The sequence below is a fragment of the Myxine glutinosa genome, chromosome 9 (assembly GCF_964187855.1).
Source record: "Myxine glutinosa chromosome 9, kmMyxGlut1.1, whole genome shotgun sequence".
In the NCBI taxonomy this organism is placed as follows: domain Eukaryota; kingdom Metazoa; phylum Chordata; class Myxini; order Myxiniformes; family Myxinidae; genus Myxine; species Myxine glutinosa.
The window spans coordinates 134,056,855-134,074,219 of NC_136269.1; the positions used below are offsets into that span (position 1 = coordinate 134,056,855).

At 44.4% G+C, this 17,365-nt stretch overlaps 1 protein-coding gene across 7 annotated transcripts in view; it reads left to right on the forward strand.

The window, feature by feature from the left end:
• The window catches only part of SPIDR (scaffold protein involved in DNA repair), a 118,427-nt gene that overhangs the window by 81,497 nt on the left and 19,565 nt on the right, over window positions 1-17,365 (forward strand). For all 7 annotated transcript variants that reach the window (XM_068128115.2, XM_068128116.2, XM_068128117.2 and 4 more), the window contains 2 exons: window positions 14,011-14,185; window positions 15,402-15,601. In XM_068128115.2, the coding sequence (XP_067984216.2) occupies window positions 14,011-14,185; window positions 15,402-15,601 (375 nt within the window). The remainder of the gene's footprint in view (window positions 1-14,010; window positions 14,186-15,401; window positions 15,602-17,365) is intronic.

Below are 17,365 nucleotides of genomic sequence, written 5' to 3' on the forward strand. Positions count from 1 at the left end.
ACCGTAAGATCTTTACTTTGCTGAAAATGTTGATGTGGGATATTTGGCTCAAAGATGTTGATCATCACCTCTCCCTATCCACCTTGTTACTCCTGCCAGGGAGTAATGCATTCACTCGTGTCCGTGTGTGTGTGTGTGTGTGTGTGTGTGTGTGTGTGTGTGTGTGTGTGTGTGTGTGTGTGTGTGTGTGTGTGTGTGTGTGTGCGTGAACAAGATATCTGAAAAGTTCTGAACGGATTTGGATGAAAGTTGGTGGGATGATTGCCCTTGGGATAAGGAAGAATTGATTAGTTTTTGGTGAAGCTCAGGATATTATTCCGGATCCAGGAATTTTTTGACAGATTCTTTTACCATTGGAAGATAGGGCTCATTTTTTTTCAACATTATCTTCTATATATTCTATATTTAACATTGTGATATGAAAATAGTTTTCATATTTGTTGTAAATATAGTTTAAACTCGTGGTTATGCGTTAGAGCGGTGTATTTTTTTTAGCAGCGTCCGTCTTCAATGTTCATTTTTTTTTTTTTCTAATAAAGACATATTCTCTGTCATTTTAAAACCACCAAAGTGTGTATTAGGTTTCCCCGTTTCATAAAATGTATCGTTTGATACGTATAATGCTTTAAAACTGTTTTTTATTATTATTATTTTTACCTCAGAAGAGATATCAACATTTAGCTCAGCGAATGTCATTCGCGGTGTCAGTATTTGATGAATTTATAAAGACTTAGTTCCAGATTTGTCAATGGCTGAGGTATATTAACAAACGAATAAAGCAGATTTGGCAAAATTCCAACTTTTAAAAAAAACATCGCATATTCACCCAGGGTTGTGAGAGGCTGAAGAAGAGGAAACCTCGCATGGGCTTCCCAGACCAAATAAATAATGCCGGTTCTGCCTCTGCGATTTTCAGGTTTATTACTCCCGCCAGGGAGTGACGCATTCAATCGTGTGTGTGTGTGTGTGTGTGTGTGTGTGTGTGTGTGTGTGTGTGTATGTTCGTGTGTTTGTGAACAAGATATCTGGAAAAGTTCTGAACGGATTTGGATGAAAGTTGGTGGGATGAGTGCCCTTGGGAAAAGGAAGAATCGATTAGTTTTTGGTGAAGCTCAGGATATTATTCCGGATCCAGGAATTATTTTTGGAAATTTTTTTGAGAAAGATTTTTCCTGTTTTACTGCATTTAAGCTTTTATTCTTAAATGATGTTTTTCTCCTCTAATTCCGAGATATATCAAAATAAATTCTCTGACAGTTAGGGCTTACTTTCTTTTTCATTTATTGTTTTGGGGAGAGGGGATGTTAAACAAAACGTATTATTCCAACTAAACCCACGGCGGGAGCATGCGCTCTACTGAGTGGCGTTCTAGTTCACCCATGATTTTTGATGGACTTCACAGTCATTGCTAGTGTCATAACCACAGAGGTAAAGTTTCCATTTCAAAATATGTCTTCACTCTCCTATTTAAAAAAGCATATACAGTGTATATACAGACTTGGCATTTAATATGGAATATTTTTTTTTTCTTGATTTGGGTTTACTTTCTTAACTCAGTATATCAATCTGGTGAGTTTCTTTTACCCTTCGGTGATTTATTTGTTAAAAGAACCATGTCACTGATTGTCTGTCGCAGCAAGAAGTCAACAACAGGATTGTATCACACTATCACAGGTGGCGTGGCAAAATGTACGGACAGGTGCATTTGATGATTGGCTTCACAGTCTGGTATACAAGGGTTGTTGCGTTCTGTATTAGTGGAAAACAACTGCTGCACGTCTCCAAAAGTTATTGCCGCTTCCTCTGGAGATGGTCCGTTAACTCGACAATGCTGTTTGTCATGGAGTGGTGGCTTTACGAAATTACGGCATGAAACAGCGTGCTATTGCTCGGCAGTATGGCATCACTCAAGGTAAGGTGTCAAAGATCCTGAAAGGAAATGCTCAGAGGGGTGTCCCTACTCCAATACCGAGGCCAGGATGTCCCCGCAGAACCACAAGGAGAGATGATCGCCAGCTGCACCGGTTAGAGCGCAATGGCCGTACCAAGTCAGCTAATCGGCTTAGGGCTGAGTGGCAGCAACTGACAAATGTGCCTGTATCCAGAAGGCTAGTCAACCAACGACTGGTTCAAGCAGGCTATCGTGCCAGGCGTCCCCTGAGAAAGCCACGCCTGACCAGACAACACCGCCAGCGCCGATTGCAGTGGGCCAGAGAGCACCGTCAATGGCAGCCAGGACACTAGAATCACGTGATCTTCAGTGACGAGTCTAGATTTCTGGTCTATCGTCAAGATGGCCGCGTCCGAGTGCGCAGACAAGTGCATGAAGCCTACAACAAAGATTGTATAGTGCCAAGAGTCCAAGCTGGAGGTGGTGGGGTGACCGTTTGGGCTGCTTTTCATGCAGGGGGCAAAACTGACCTGGTTGTTCTGAATGGAAACCTGAACCAGTTCAAGTACAGGGCCATTCTGGAAGAAACATTGCTTCCATTTGCTCGTGCAGCCTTTCGAGGAAACTGTCTTCCAAGATGACAATGCACGGCCTCATCGTGCTCGCATAATCCAACACTTTCTTGCTGACCGTGGTGTAGAGCATATGGAGTGGCCTGCCATGTCCCCGGATATGAATCCGATAGAGAACTTGTGGGCAGAATTAACGCGTCAAATCGACCACTTGGACCAGCAGCCGACCTCTGTGCGTGAATTGCAGCAGACTATTGTCACTGCATGGCAAGCGATTCCTGTCCAAACCTTGGCAAATCTCGTGAACAGCATGCCTCAACGTATACGTGCTCTCCTGAATGCTCGTGGGGGTTACACGAAGTACTGAACTGTAATTTTACTGTCCGTAATCCCAGTCGTAATTTAACTTTTGTTTTTGTTAAAAAATTTTTTGGCTAATGTGCAAAATAAAGAGATACTTCTGGAAAACGTACAGAAGTTTAACACAGTACTGTCCATGAATTGAGTTCGATATCAGTTTACATCACTTTTAAGGATCAATTTATTTGTTTTGAAATGTCAAATGTGGTTTTTGTTTCTTTTAAAGGTCACATTAGCAAAATCTAGAATAATTTCAACATAATTCCAATAAACTTTTGGTTCTAAGACATCTTGAAAAGTAAGTTCACCCCCCACAAAAAAAATTCCATATTAAATGCCAAGTCTGTATATTGTTTTTCTTCAACTTACCATTTACCTTAAACTACCTGCCATTTGCTTGGAAGATGGTCAGTATCACTTAAATACAACAAAAGAAGTGTGCATTTACAATTACAAACAGATCCTCTCAATTACAGGCCAGCTAGCTTACTTGTGAATTTTATACAAAGCCGTGGAATCCATCATCGTAGCTGAAGGGTTTTTTTTTTTTTGATTTGCGTAATATTTGATGATCAACTTGGATTTCATTCAAGCCACTCAACTTTGAATATGCTGCTGCTTCTTTCTCAACAATGTACGCAGGCCTTGAATCTGGAGCAAAAAGACAAGGGTCGTGTGTCCCTAGACATGTCTTGGGCATTAAAATCTGCCTATAACTGCTCTGCTTGGCAAGCTTTCTGCCCGTGGAATACAAGACCACCACCTTTCCTGGCTAGACTTTCTCCACTCATGCTGTTAGCATGTAGCTCTCATCGGATAATGTCGAATAGCCATGAAAATAAAGCCTGAAGATTGTCTTAAGAAAACAAAACTACTAAGTTCCCTTCTCGAGGTCGATTGCCCAATTGTGTGGAAGGAGATGAGCCTGAAACTGGTGTTTGTGGTCGATCTTTTCATTATAATGGACCGGGAAAGAGTCTGCAGTTTCAGAGTGAGCAGCAAACAGGCCGCCCAACTTTTATCCGCACCATTGGCTTATCAATATCATGTCACGGCTGCTTTGTGATCCTAGATCCTAGTTTATAACTTTGTCTTTGCTTGTGCACCTTACTTAAAAAAGCATAAAATTGTTTTTGTGTAATTACTCAGCTGAATGAATCATGTTTAGCTGTTTCACTTATTTTAAACAGGAAGCTGCGTGCTAATTCCCCATTGATGGATCTTTGTGACTTCGTTCTGACTGTACCGTATCAGGCCACAAGCGTCTGCAGCACTTTGGCCAAGTTTTATCACTCGAGTCCTCACGAGACACGAGACAAAAAAAAAGTCTTTTTGTATTTGCACGATATGCATGAAAATGATGGCACAAAGCAAAGTTTTCTGCTTGATGGAAAACGGTCATCAAGTCTCCATTTTTCTTCACCATTCAGTATCCTAGGCCAGCGTTTGTTTTGAAGTATTCCACATAGATCATTGCAAAGATGAGTATGATCATACTTTGTGAAGGGAATAATGCAGGCAGTTGATGAAGTGCGGTATAATGAAATAATTAAATAAAAAAGATGGAAGCAGAACCAGGGACTTGTTTGTGTCTGGAAGTATAACCCAGAGAGAGAGAGAGAGAGAAAAAAGAAAAAAAAGAAAGAAGTTGTGGTGAAAACAAACACTCCACCCCCACCACCCACCCACCCCCCACAATCAACCCCCCCCCCCCCCACCATCCAAAGTTCATGAAAGACAATGTCCCTCTTTTGGTATGTATCTAATTTGAAAAATATTCCTTGCCATGACCTCTTCCCTGTGAACATCAATTGATTGCCGGTCCAACAGACTCATTTAACAGGAGGTGCTGCAACTAAAGAGGAGCGGGTTCATTGAAGGGGAAGACAATGCTCTTATCAACAAGAAAATAAATACACATGTGTATTTTATACATTAGCACACGTGCTTCATTCATTTAATGCGCTTATTCATTTGCCTTTATCATCAATTCTGCGACTTCCCTGCTCACTAATGCTCCCCCCTCTTGGTCATGGCTGGCAGTTGTTGCGACATGTCCGGATGCCACTCTGCCACCTTGCAGCCAGCCCACTGGAGCCTGTTTGCCTCTCACAGGAGATAACGGTTGTAGATATAGTCAGTGGGAGGAAAGATTTGAGCAACAACTTATCTTGTCTCAGAGACCCACAACACCAGCTTTCCACCCGCAGAACATGGAACCAACCCATTCCCATTCTTACCTTCATCTCCTCCACTTGATGGGTCCGCCGACTGAATACTCCAATGTCTCAAATGTAAATTGGGCTTTATTTGTGTGGGGAAAAAAAATTGAGGCAGAATTTTACAAGTTTGATTTCTGTGCCAGTTCACGAATTGCCAGTCTTTACCACTTATTGACCATCTTGACCACCATTGCACAACACGAAAGGTCAATCCAAAGTTGGTGTATGTGTTGTGTTGAATATTGTGTTGTATGTCCCAAATATAGGATGTTGTGACATGAACATAATTTAAAGCAATCCTTTAAATTACATTAAAGTTGAGGTACAACTGGTGTGTGTGTGTGTGTGTATGTGTGTGTGTGTGTGTGTGTGTGTGTGTGTGTGTGTGTGTGTGTGTGTGTGTGTGTGTGTGTGTGTGTGTGTGTGTGTGTGTGTGTGTGTGTGTGTGTGTGCGCGCACACACTTGTTTCTACAGTACAGTTCTTTCCCCTTTTATTTCATATTTTAAATTGGATTTAAAAATGTTTTTGATGATGCATAAACTTTGATGATGCATTTTGATGCTGAAACAAACATGTGCAAGGTATCTTCATGTTTTAAAGCCTCCATTGCAACATTATGACTTGTAAGGCAACGCTAGTCACACAATAGTCGTTTGGTTTGTGGCATTTTTCTTTTTTCCCTTTCCTTTCTTTGTTGTTTGAGGGACATGCGATATCCAAATGGTTTCATTATAAACTTTAGCTGCGAAAAGCAGAACAGTGTATGGCATTTTCGAGCAGCAGCATGCCCGCCCGTAGTTAGCTCAAATGAAGTCCATTCAGTGTCCTCGGCTGGCCGTGGTGGCGTTTGATTCACACAGAGAGTCGGTGTGGTCTCTTTGGTCGAGCGAAGCCCAGAACTGATTGGAAACACGTGTAGTATGTGTATGTGTTCAGATGGCTGTGCCTGGGTGCTTGTTAATTCCCTGCACTGGGCTAGAGCCAGCTGTTCTTGCTGCTCTCTGACTGTACACTGTTGTCAGTAGCCTTTTTACGTTCCTTCCAGCAATCCCTCATTCCATGCTGTCATCTTTGACGAGGCCAATGGCAATCTCCAGCCAAATATGGCCTGTGGTTTTAGCTATCCTATTACTATCTTCAGCATGTCCCATGAATGTAACTAACCAGAGACTACCTGTGTGTCCGTGTAGCTAACCCATCGCCATCTCCAGTCTGACCCATTGCTGCAGCTATCCCATTGCTATCTCCAGTCTGACCCATTGCTGCAGCTATCCCATTGCTATCTCCAGTCTGACCCATTGCTGCAGCTATCCCATTGCCATCTCCAGTCTGGCCCATTGCTACAGCTATCCCATTGCTATCTCCAGTCTGACCTGAGCCATTTCTGTGACTATCCCATTGCTATCTCCAGTCTGACCCATTGCTGCAGCTATCCCATTGCCATCTCCAGTCTGACCTGAGCCATTTCTGTGGCTATCCCATTGCCATCTCCAGTCTGACCTGACCCATTGCTGCAGCTATCCCATTGCCATCTCCAGTCTGACCTGAGCCATTGATGTGGCTATCCCATTGCTATCTCTAGCCTGGCCCATTGATGTGGCTATCCCATTGCTATCTCTAGCCTGGCCCATTGATGTGGCTATCCCATTGCTATCTCCAGTCTGACCCATTGCTGCAGCTATCCCATTGCCATCTCCAGTCTGACCCATTGCTGCAGCTATCCCATTGCTATCTCCAGTCTGACCTGAGCCATTTCTGTGGCTATCCCATTGCTATCTCCAGCCTGACCCATTGCTAACTCCAGTCTGGCCCATTGCTGTGGCTATCCCATTGCTATCTCCAGCCTGACCCATTGCTAACTCCACTCTGGCCCATTGCTGTGGCTATCCCATTGCTATCTCCAGTCTGGCCCATTGCTACAGCTATCCCATTGCTATCTCCAGTCTGACCTGAGTCATTTCTGTGACTATCCCATTGCTATCTCCAGTCTGACCCATTGCTGCAGCTATCCCATTGCCATCTCCAGTCTGACCTGAGCCATTTCTGTGGCTATCCCATTGCTATCTCTAGCCTGGCCTATTGATGTGGCTATCCCATTGCTATCTCCAGTCTGACCTGAGCCATTTCTGTGGCTATCCCATTGCTATCTCCAGTCTGACCCATTGCTGCAGCTATCCCATTGCTATCTCCAGCCTGACCCATTGCTAACTCCAGTCTGGCCCATTGCTGTGGCTATCGCATTGCTATCTCTAGCCTGGCCCATTGATGTGGCTATCCCATTGCTATCTCCAGTCTGACCTGAGCCATTTCTGTGGCTATTCCTGAGCATTCCATCATTCCATCATTTCCTGAGCCATTTCCAAAGCTTTCAGAATTATTGGAATCTCCCGTGATGAAGCTATCTCTGAGGGCCTTTCACTCACTCACCGCAGGCAGGTAGGTGGTCTTTCTGTCTTCTACCGACTCCTCTCCGGCCTTGCACCCCCAGCTCTCTCTGTGCTCTGTCCCCCAAATATTCCTACAGGTCGCACAAGATCTGCCAGCAACCCTCTGATGATTAAACTGCCGAAATCTCGGCTCTCTGCTCACCTTCACTCTTTCATTCCTCTTTTCTCCCGCCTCTGGAACAAACTCCCTCACTCCCTTCAATCCCACTCCTCCCTCCAGGTCTTTAAAACAGCTGTTCACCACCATCTCTTATCTTCCCCCATCCAAAACCTTGATCTTTTCTACTCCCGCTAATTCACCCCAGATCCACCTTGTTTGAAATTCAAACTTCTTTGCTGGAGGTCCTGGCAGTGTCCATATGTTTTATACCTCTCCCACCACCCTCTTCCCATGCCCCCCCCCCAAAGCCCTCGCCCTCTCTCAGATCTCTCGATGTCTCCATGTCTCTCGGTCCCTGCTCTCAAATGTTGTGTTTGTGTCCTTCCCCCTCTCTCCCCATCTTGTCTACCGCTCCCGATGTTATATGTTTTATGTGTCGGTTTGTCTTTCTGTGTGATTAATGTTCGCTCTTTCACGAGCCTCGATCTTGTATACAAAAAAAAAAAAAAAAAAAAAAATCCCATTGCTATCTCCAGTCTGACCCATTGCTGCAGCTATCCCATTGCTATCTCCAGCCTGACCCATTGCGAACTCCAGTCTGGCCCATTGCTGTGGCTATCCCATTGCTATCTCTAGCCTGGCCCATTGATGTGGCTATCCCATTGCTATCTCCAGTCTGACCTGAGCCATTTCTGTGGCTATCCCATTGCTATCTCCAGTCTGACCCATTTCTGCAGCTATCCCATTGCTATCTCCAGTCTGACCCATTGCTGCAGCTATCCCATTGCTATCTCCAGTCTGACCTGAGCCATTTCTGTAGCTATCCCATTGCTATCTCCAGTCTGACCCATTGCTGCAGCTATCCCATTGCTATCTCCAGTCTGACCTGAGCCATTTCTGTGGCTATCCCATTGCTATCTCCAGCCTGACCCATTGCTAACTCCAGTCTGGCCCATTGCTGTGGCTATCCCATTGCTATCTCTAGCCTGGCCCATTGATGTGGCTATCCCATTGCTATCTCCAGTCTGACCTGAGCCATAGCTGTGACTATCCCATTGCTATCTCCAGTCTGGCCTATGACTGTGGCTATTCCATTGCTATCTCTAGCCTGTCCCATTGATGTGGCTATCCCATTGCTATCTCCAGTCTGACCCATTGCTGCAGCTATCCCATTGCCATCTCCAGTCTGACCTGAGCCATTTCTGTGGCTATACCATTGCTATCTCCAGCCTGACCCATTGCTGCAGCTATCCCATTGCTATCTCCAGTCTGACCTGAGCCATTTCTGTGGCTATCCCATTGCTATCTCCAGCCTGACCCATTGCTAACTCCAGTCTGGCCCATTGCTGTGGCTATCCCATTGCTATCTCTAGCCTGGCCCATTGATGTGGCTATCCCATTGCTATCTCCATTCTGACCTGAGCCATAGCTGTGACTATCCCATTGCTATCTCCAGTCTGGCCTATGACTGTGGCTATCCCATTGCTATCTCTAGTCTGGCCCATTGATGTGACTATCCCATTGCTATCTCCAGCTTGGCCCATTGCTGCAGATATCCCATTGCCATCTCCAGCCTGGCACAAAGCTGTGACTATCGCATTTTTATCTCCAGCTTGACCCATTTCTATTTCCAGCTTGGCCCATTGCTAACTCCAGCTTGGCCCATTGCTGTGGCTATCCCATTACTATCTGCAGCCTGACCCATTGCTGCAGCTATGCCATTGCTATCTCCAATCTGGCTCATAGCTGTGACTATCCCTATATCCAGCCTGGCCCATGACTGCGGCGATCCCATAGCTATCTCCAGTCTGGTCCATCACTGTGGCTATCCCATTGCTAACTCCAGCTTGGCCCATTGCTGTGGCTATCCCATTACTATCTGCAGCCTGACCCATTGCTGCAGCTATGCCATTGCTATCTCCAATCTGGCTCATAGCTGTGACGACCCCTATATCCAGCCTGGCCCATGACTGCGGCGATCCCATGGCTATCTCCAGTCTGGTCCATCACTGTGGCTATCCCATTGCTAACTCCAGCTTGGCCCATTGCTGTGGCTATCCCATTACTATCTGCAGCCTGACCCATTGCTGCAGCTATGCCATTACTATCGCCAGTCTGGCCTATGACTGTGGCTATCCCATTACTATCGCCAGTCTGGCCTATGACTGTGGCTATCCCATTGCTATCTCTAGCCTGGCCCATTGATGTGGCTATCCCATTGCTATCTCCAGCTTGGCCCATTGCCAACTCCAGCTTGGCCCATTGCTAACTCCAGCTTGGCCCATTGCTAACTCCAGATTGGCCCATTGCTGTGGCTATCCCATTACTATCTGCAGCCTGACCCATTGCTGCAGCTATGCCATTGCTATCTCCAATCTGGCTCATCGCTGCGACTGTCCCTATATCCAGCCTGGCCCATGACTGCGGCTATCCCATGGCTATCTCCAGTCTGGTCCATCACTGTGGCTATCCCATTACTATCGCCAGTCTGGCCTATGACTGTGGCTATTCCATTGCTATCTCTAGCCTGGCCCAATGGCCCATTGATGTGGCTATCCCATTGCTATCTCCAGCTTGGCCCATTGCTGCAGATATCTCATTGCCATCTCCAGCCTGGCTCATAGCTGTGACTATCGCATTTCTATCTCCCGCTTGACCCATTTCTATCTCCAGCTTGACCCATTGCTAACTCCAGCTTGGCCCATTGCTGTGGCTATCCCATTGCTAACTTCAGCGCTATTTCCAATCTGGCCCATTGCTGTGACGATCCCATTGCTATCTCCAGTCTGGTCCATCACTGTGGCTATCCCATTACTATCGCCAGTCTGGCCTATGACTGTGGCTATTCCATTGCTATCTCCAGCCTGACCCATTGCTAACTCCAGCTTGACTCATTGCTGTGGCTATCCCATTGCTAACTTCAGCGCTATTTCCAATCTGGCCCATAGCTGTGACGATCCCATTGCTATCTCCAGTCTGACCCATTGCTGTGACTATCCCATTGCTATCTCCAGCCTGACCCATTGCTATCTCCAGACTGGCCCATAACTGTGACGATGCCATTGCTATCTCCAGTCTGACCCATTGCTGTGACTATCCCATTGCTATCTCCAGCCTGACCCATTGCTATCTCCAGTCTGACCCATTGCTATCTCCAGTCTGACCCATTACTATCTCCAGTCTGACCCATTGCTGTGACTATCCCATTGCTATCTCTAGCCTGACCCATTGCTATCTCCAGCCTGACCCATTGGTATCTCCAGTCTGACCCATTGCTGTGACTATCCCATTGCTATCTCCAGTCTGACCCATTGCTGTGACTATCCCATTGATATCTCCAATCTGGCCCCTAGCTGTGATTATCTCACTGCTATATCCAGCCTGGCCCATGACTGTGGCTATCCCATTGCTATCTCCAGTCTGGTCCATTGCTGTGGCTATTCCATTGCTATCTCCAGCCTGACCCATTGCTATCTCCAGTCTGGTCCATTGCTGTGGCTATCACATTGCTAACCTCAGCGCTATTTCCAATCTGGCCCATAGCTGTGACGATCCCATTGCTATCTCCAGTCTGCCCCGTTGCTAACTCCAGCTTGGCTCATTGCTGTGACGATCCCATTGCTATCTCCAGCCTGACCCATTGCTGTGGCTATCCCATTGCTATCTCCAGCCTGACCCATTGCTATCTCCAGTCTGACCCATTGCTGTGACTATCCCATTGCTATCTCCAGCCTGACCCATTGCTGTGACTATCCCATTGATATCTCCAATCTGGCCTCTAGCTGTGATTATCTCACTGCTTTATCCAGCCTGGTCCATGACTGTGGCTATCCCATTGCTATGTCCAGCTTGGCCTTTGGCTGAGACTAGCTCGATTGCGATTTCTGGCAGGCCCAGTACTGACGCCCTGCCTCTTTATTTTATTTTTATACGTAAGATCAAGCCTATATTCAATCACCCCATTTTGTTGTTGAAGGTTTTTGTAATAGTGGTTGGTCATTTTTGGACAGAGTCATTTCTCTGTCTGTCACCTACCACTGGATATTTCCCTTGTTTGTGTGCCGAGTGGTAGCGCGCTATTTGTTTTGTTTTTCCTTGTGCTAGATCCTGCCTATTGACTTGTGGTGGTATATTTTTCACGAGACATCCAAGACCATATACACAGTTGGAATTATTTCAGATTGCAATGAGAGAGATCATGATGCACATTTTTTGGAAACACTGGCATAGTCCTTGTGGTCTTGTGTACGATTTAGTACCAACCAACTTTGGAGAGTACATGAGACCTGATGTACATGTCTTAAACGGTCCAGTATGCAGACCTTTATCTACAGACACAAGCTCCATTTATTTCAGCTTCTGTGGTTTTCATCTGGCGCTCTTCACCCTGTGGAATTTGTGGTGGTTATTTGTTAAGGCCCTGGCCTTATTACCCGATGCTATTCTCCTTTTTAAGGATCCAATCCTTCCAGGATGGGTACCAATTGTTTTTGTTCATATTAGTCAGGTTCACTATGTTTTTTCGTTCAAAATTTTGGTAGATTAGCAAAACTATACATTTTTGGAATATTCAGAGCATGAGGAATCCAAAAATTAATGTTTACATTTGCGTAGACACCTTTGCGAAAATGACACTCAGGACAGTGATGAAGATCTGTAAAAGCATATTCCTGAACGGTATAGACCTCGTAGATCCTGTGTATAGGACTTATAGTTCAATCTGATACTACCTATAACTTCCTATAACAACCTATAACTTCAAAGGACTTGCAATATCATGTATTATGTAATACAGTTATATCACAAATATAAAGACAATGGTTTTCAATTACCTTTGTTTGTTGCTTTTCTATAATCCTGAGCACTATTTTGAGGCCTTTATTGGATTCCTTGACCCAGAAAACATAGGATTAGCATATTTAATTAAGTTTCTAGGTTGACTAGAAGCCGAGATCGCGCAAAATATGTATTTTATGGCGGCCATTTACAAAATCCAAAATGGCGGCCATGCAGGTGTCTGTGCAAATGCCAACATTGATTTTCAGATTCTCCATGCTCTGAAGATTCCAAAAATGTACAGGTTTGCTAATCCCAAAATTTTGAACGAAATTATATTTGTTAACATAGTGAACCTGACTATATTATTTGTTATTATTATTAATCTTCCATATTAATATTCTTTTCGAGGGTTTATTCACTTTTAAATTCATTTTCTCAGCAAACTTTTTTTTGTTTGTTTTTGTATACCGAATCGAGGTTCGTGAAAGAACTAACATTTATTTCACAAACAAATCAACCAGACAAACAAAATATATAAAAAGAGGGAGCGGAAGACAAGATGGGGAGAGGAGGGGAAGCACACAACCACAACATTCGAGAGCAGGGAGATGTGTGGGAGGGAGAGGGCCGGGGGGGGGGGGGGGGGGAGGGTGGGGGGTGGGCGGGGGAAGGGGAGGGGGGGGGGGATTCCGAGTCCGATTGACACAAACCTTTCACCATAGTATGTGTCTTCTCATGTATATATTAGTGATAAGGTCACGTGGTATGGGCGCCATCTTAGAAAGACCGAAAAACTTTGGACCTCTATATCGCTGAAACTGCTCTATGAAAAACATTGAAACATGGCTCATTGTAAAGAACTCCGCATGGGGAATGAATGTTGTTAACCATGACCTTATAAATCGACAAGTACAACGCTGTATCTGATCAGTTTGAAACTTATTGAGCATGTTCTATACAACAATATAAGAGGAGAAGGTTAATAAATGACATCATTGGTCATGTGGTTCGGCAGCCATATTGGATTGAACATAAAAACTTTATGATTCAACTTCTCCACAACGCTGACCGTATCGATGTGAAACTTCATGCACGTGATCTACTGGAGTTGGGGAATATAAGGTGTAAATTTTATCCTCACAGATCACATGGTCTGGCAGGTATGATTTTTATTTTTTTGGAAGACAAAACCTTTAAAATTAAACTCCTCCAGAATGGGTGGGCAGGTCGAATGGAAACTTCACACACGTTTCCCAAACGTTGGGGATACCATGGTGTTTTCAAATAAATCGTAGGTCATATGGTTTGGCAGCCATGTTGGATCAAAGGAAAGAAACAACTATTTCTCTGGAACCACCATAAGGATTGAAGTCAAACTTCACAAGAATGATCTTGTCATCAAGGGGAATACATGTTTAAAATTTCAACGTGATCGGTCACACAGTCTGGTAGCAAGCATTTTCTTTAAACATTTTAAGAAGAAAAAGAGGACATCATTGGTCACGTGTCCGATCAATGCAGAGCAGATTGGACCCCGGGCATAACTGCCCGCAGTTATAAAGTGGCCCGTCTAGTTGTTATTTTTTGGGTGTTTTTCAACATGTTCACAATTTTAATACTGTGCCCCGCTTTCACAGGTTATTACTTCCAGGGCGGTCGCACCCCACATTGCTCTCCACAAACTTCTCTGAGCGAGAGCACAAGTCGCCACCTGACCAACCGAGCACCCCGCTTGCACTTTTACCGCGTATCAATGCTACGCCCGGCCTGCCACTCGGCATAGCGCCTGTCTCAGGCCTCACAAGTCCTGTGGTATGTTGCAGTGCTCACGTCCTGCAGGTGGTATATGAAGGGGTGGCAACTTTGTGCGCACTTTTTTGTTTCTGTACTATATTTCAACAAATGCATGGAGCATTTGCATCGTTATGTTGGTTTGTGGATAAGATATCTGAGTTTACAATGATGAAATCTGAGCTGATCATGTACATTTTTTAGGCAGAAGGACATCTCAGTTGTTAATGTGCCAACCAATGAGCTGTCTAGTCTGGTTTTCATGCACAACAGGAACAAACTCAACTCAAAAACTGCCATTGCCGATGCAGTGCCAGGGAATGTGTGTGCTGCGGTTAGTATGGAGAGAAAAGTAAAATAGATGTATTACGTACATAGGGTGTGGATAAAGCGCAGACATGATGGTCCAAATGGCCACCTTCTTTGTCTAAATCTCCTTGTTTATCCTTTACAATTGTGTGGTGCTATTACCACAAATAATATCAAAATATACAGATGCCGTAGGTAAACTAGAACGGCACTCGATAGAGCACATACCTCCGCCAACCTGAACAGTTTACGTTTCGTTATCCACTGATAGGCCAAATCTGCATCCAGAACTGAACGAAAATCTAATCTGCTTGTTGTTGTCACCTACCCAACTCATCCACCAGGTTTTGTCATAACTTGTCCACAACGTTTTGAGATATCCTGCTATATATCGTTTTTGGTCCTATCTCTCAATGTTGAAGAATCACATAGAAAATTCTAGTATCTGGATCTGGATTTGCACCAAAATCTAAACAGTTCGTCCTTGTCACACACCCAACCTGTCCACCAATTTTCTCCGAATCCATCCACAAATTTTTGAGATGTTCTGCACACATACAGGCAGACAAACTGGGGTGAAAACATGTCGGAGGTAATAAGCTTTTTAAAAAATGGTAATGGAGTGATTTGTAACAAACATACAAAAAAGGACAAAGTCATTCGGATGCCAATGTGAAAAATCAACTTGGCATATGGGATTTGAACCTGGGATCACAGCATTATTGAGACAATTGCTCAAATTGGAACAACCAACATGTCACCTTGTCTTTTTTGTCGATTGAAACTCAAAACTCTCCAAATTAACAGCCACTGTTGTTGATTACTCTATGAATTTTTTTTTCAACACAATACACCATCGCACTATTATTGGGAAGTACATTAGCATATTATTGTGGTAATCTTTTGTTCTGTCCCTGTGTCTTGCCAGATGGGTGCTGACTGGGTATCGTCTCTAGTTCCTTCCACTCCTCCTGGTCCTGACTCACTGCTGGAAGCCATGGAGACCGGAAGGTCATGTGGGGTCACATTGCGAGCTGTGGTGCAGCGGGTCTACCCTTTGGGCTCCGCAGAACTGACAAAGACTCACCTACTATCTTGCACTCCAGCTATGGATCCACATATACCAAGGTTTTTATTTTAAGTAGATATCTTTCGTTGTTTGTGGATATTATTAGTATAGTATGGTGTTAAGCTGCTGTTATGTTCAGTTACAGTTATCTTATTCTGAATTAATTGTCTTAGGAGAATTCATTCATTATAAAGACACAGCGAAAGAGGTTGATGTTTACATGGAAAAACAGTGCGACAGGGTTGCATCCATGATGGATTTGCGGAGAAAGAGGGTGAAGTCTCGATGTGAGAGTATGTAGCCTCTTGCAGAAATCATGTACCCCTGTTATGGAGTCTTGGTACTAGAACGTGAAGGTCGGGATGGAGAGAGTGAGTGTAGCCTGTTATGGAGCCTCGATGCAAGAGTGTACATCCTGTGAAGGAGTCAGTGCGAGAGCGTTATGCTACTATGGAGAGCACGTAGCTTGCTATGGAGTCTCAGTGGAAGTGCGTGTAACTTGTGGAGTCTCGGTGCGAGAGTGTGTACCTTGTTATGGAGTCTCGGTGCGAGAACGTGTAACGTGTAGCTTGCTACGGAGTCTGTGTGAGAGCGTGTAACCTCTTATGGTGTTATTTTTAGTCCCCTACCGGTATACACCGGAAGGGACTATAGGTTTGTACTCCGTCCCTCCGTCTGTCAGTCCGTCACGCAAAGAACAGTTTTCCGGACTTTTTTTTCTCTAAACTCTTAATGCTAATGATTTCAAACTTGGTACATGGTTTCCTCATGATAAGTTACAGATCAAGTTCGAACTTCATGACGTTTCGATCATTTTTGACAAAGTTATGGCACTTTGAACTTTGGTAATTTCCCCAACAGTTTTCCGGACTATAATTTGGAGTGCGGTAAGTCAAAGCTGTTAATATTCCTTGTTTTAACTCCAACTTACATTCTGTTTCCACTTTTAGTGAGAAGTAGGGGTCTGTGCAACCATTCATAAACTTTATTTGGTGCAAATTGGATAATTTTTAACCGAGTTACCTCAGACCGTGAGTTGGTAATTATATAATTCACACATAGTGCAATACGTGCAGGCTGCTCCACGGAGCGACCTTGCGGGCTTATTAGTCCCCTACCGGTGTACACCGGAGGGGACTATAGGTTTGCACTCCGTCCCTCCGTCTGTCAGTCCGTCACGCAAAGAACAGTTTTCCGGACTTTTTTTCTAAACTCTTAATGCTAATGATTTCAAACTTGGTACATGGTTTCCTCATGATAAGTTACAGATCAAGTTCGAACTTCACGACGTTTCGATCATTTTTGACAAAGTTATGGCACTTTGAACCTTGGTAATTTCCCCAACAGTTTTCCGGACAACAGACTGCCTGTAGGGGACATGTATTGCAGCGCAATACTCAGAATGCTTGTTCTCTTACATTGTCTAGCTGATGTACAGGAAGTTGAAAATATATTTATTTCACAAGTTTAGTCAGACACATGGTGGTAGCACACTTTCGTCTGAGCTGTCCAGTCTGGTTTCAATTCCCACCCTGACTGTTAGCTGTTGTATTGATGTTTCGAAGATAAGGCGTTGCATCTCAAAGTGTGCTATTCCTCAGACAGACGTTGCGCTGGATATCTCATTCGCTAGCATTAGGTGGTGAACGTTAAAAGTTCCCAGAAAATATTTCGAGAAAAGTAGGCACGTTCTCGCCGGGACTCTGAAAAAATTACAAATTCCTGTTGCCTTCAGTTGAACGTTGGGCATGGTGAGTTGGTTCATGAAAGACTTAGGCCAAAAACTTTCCCCCACCTGATCCCACAAGAAGGTGGGAATAACT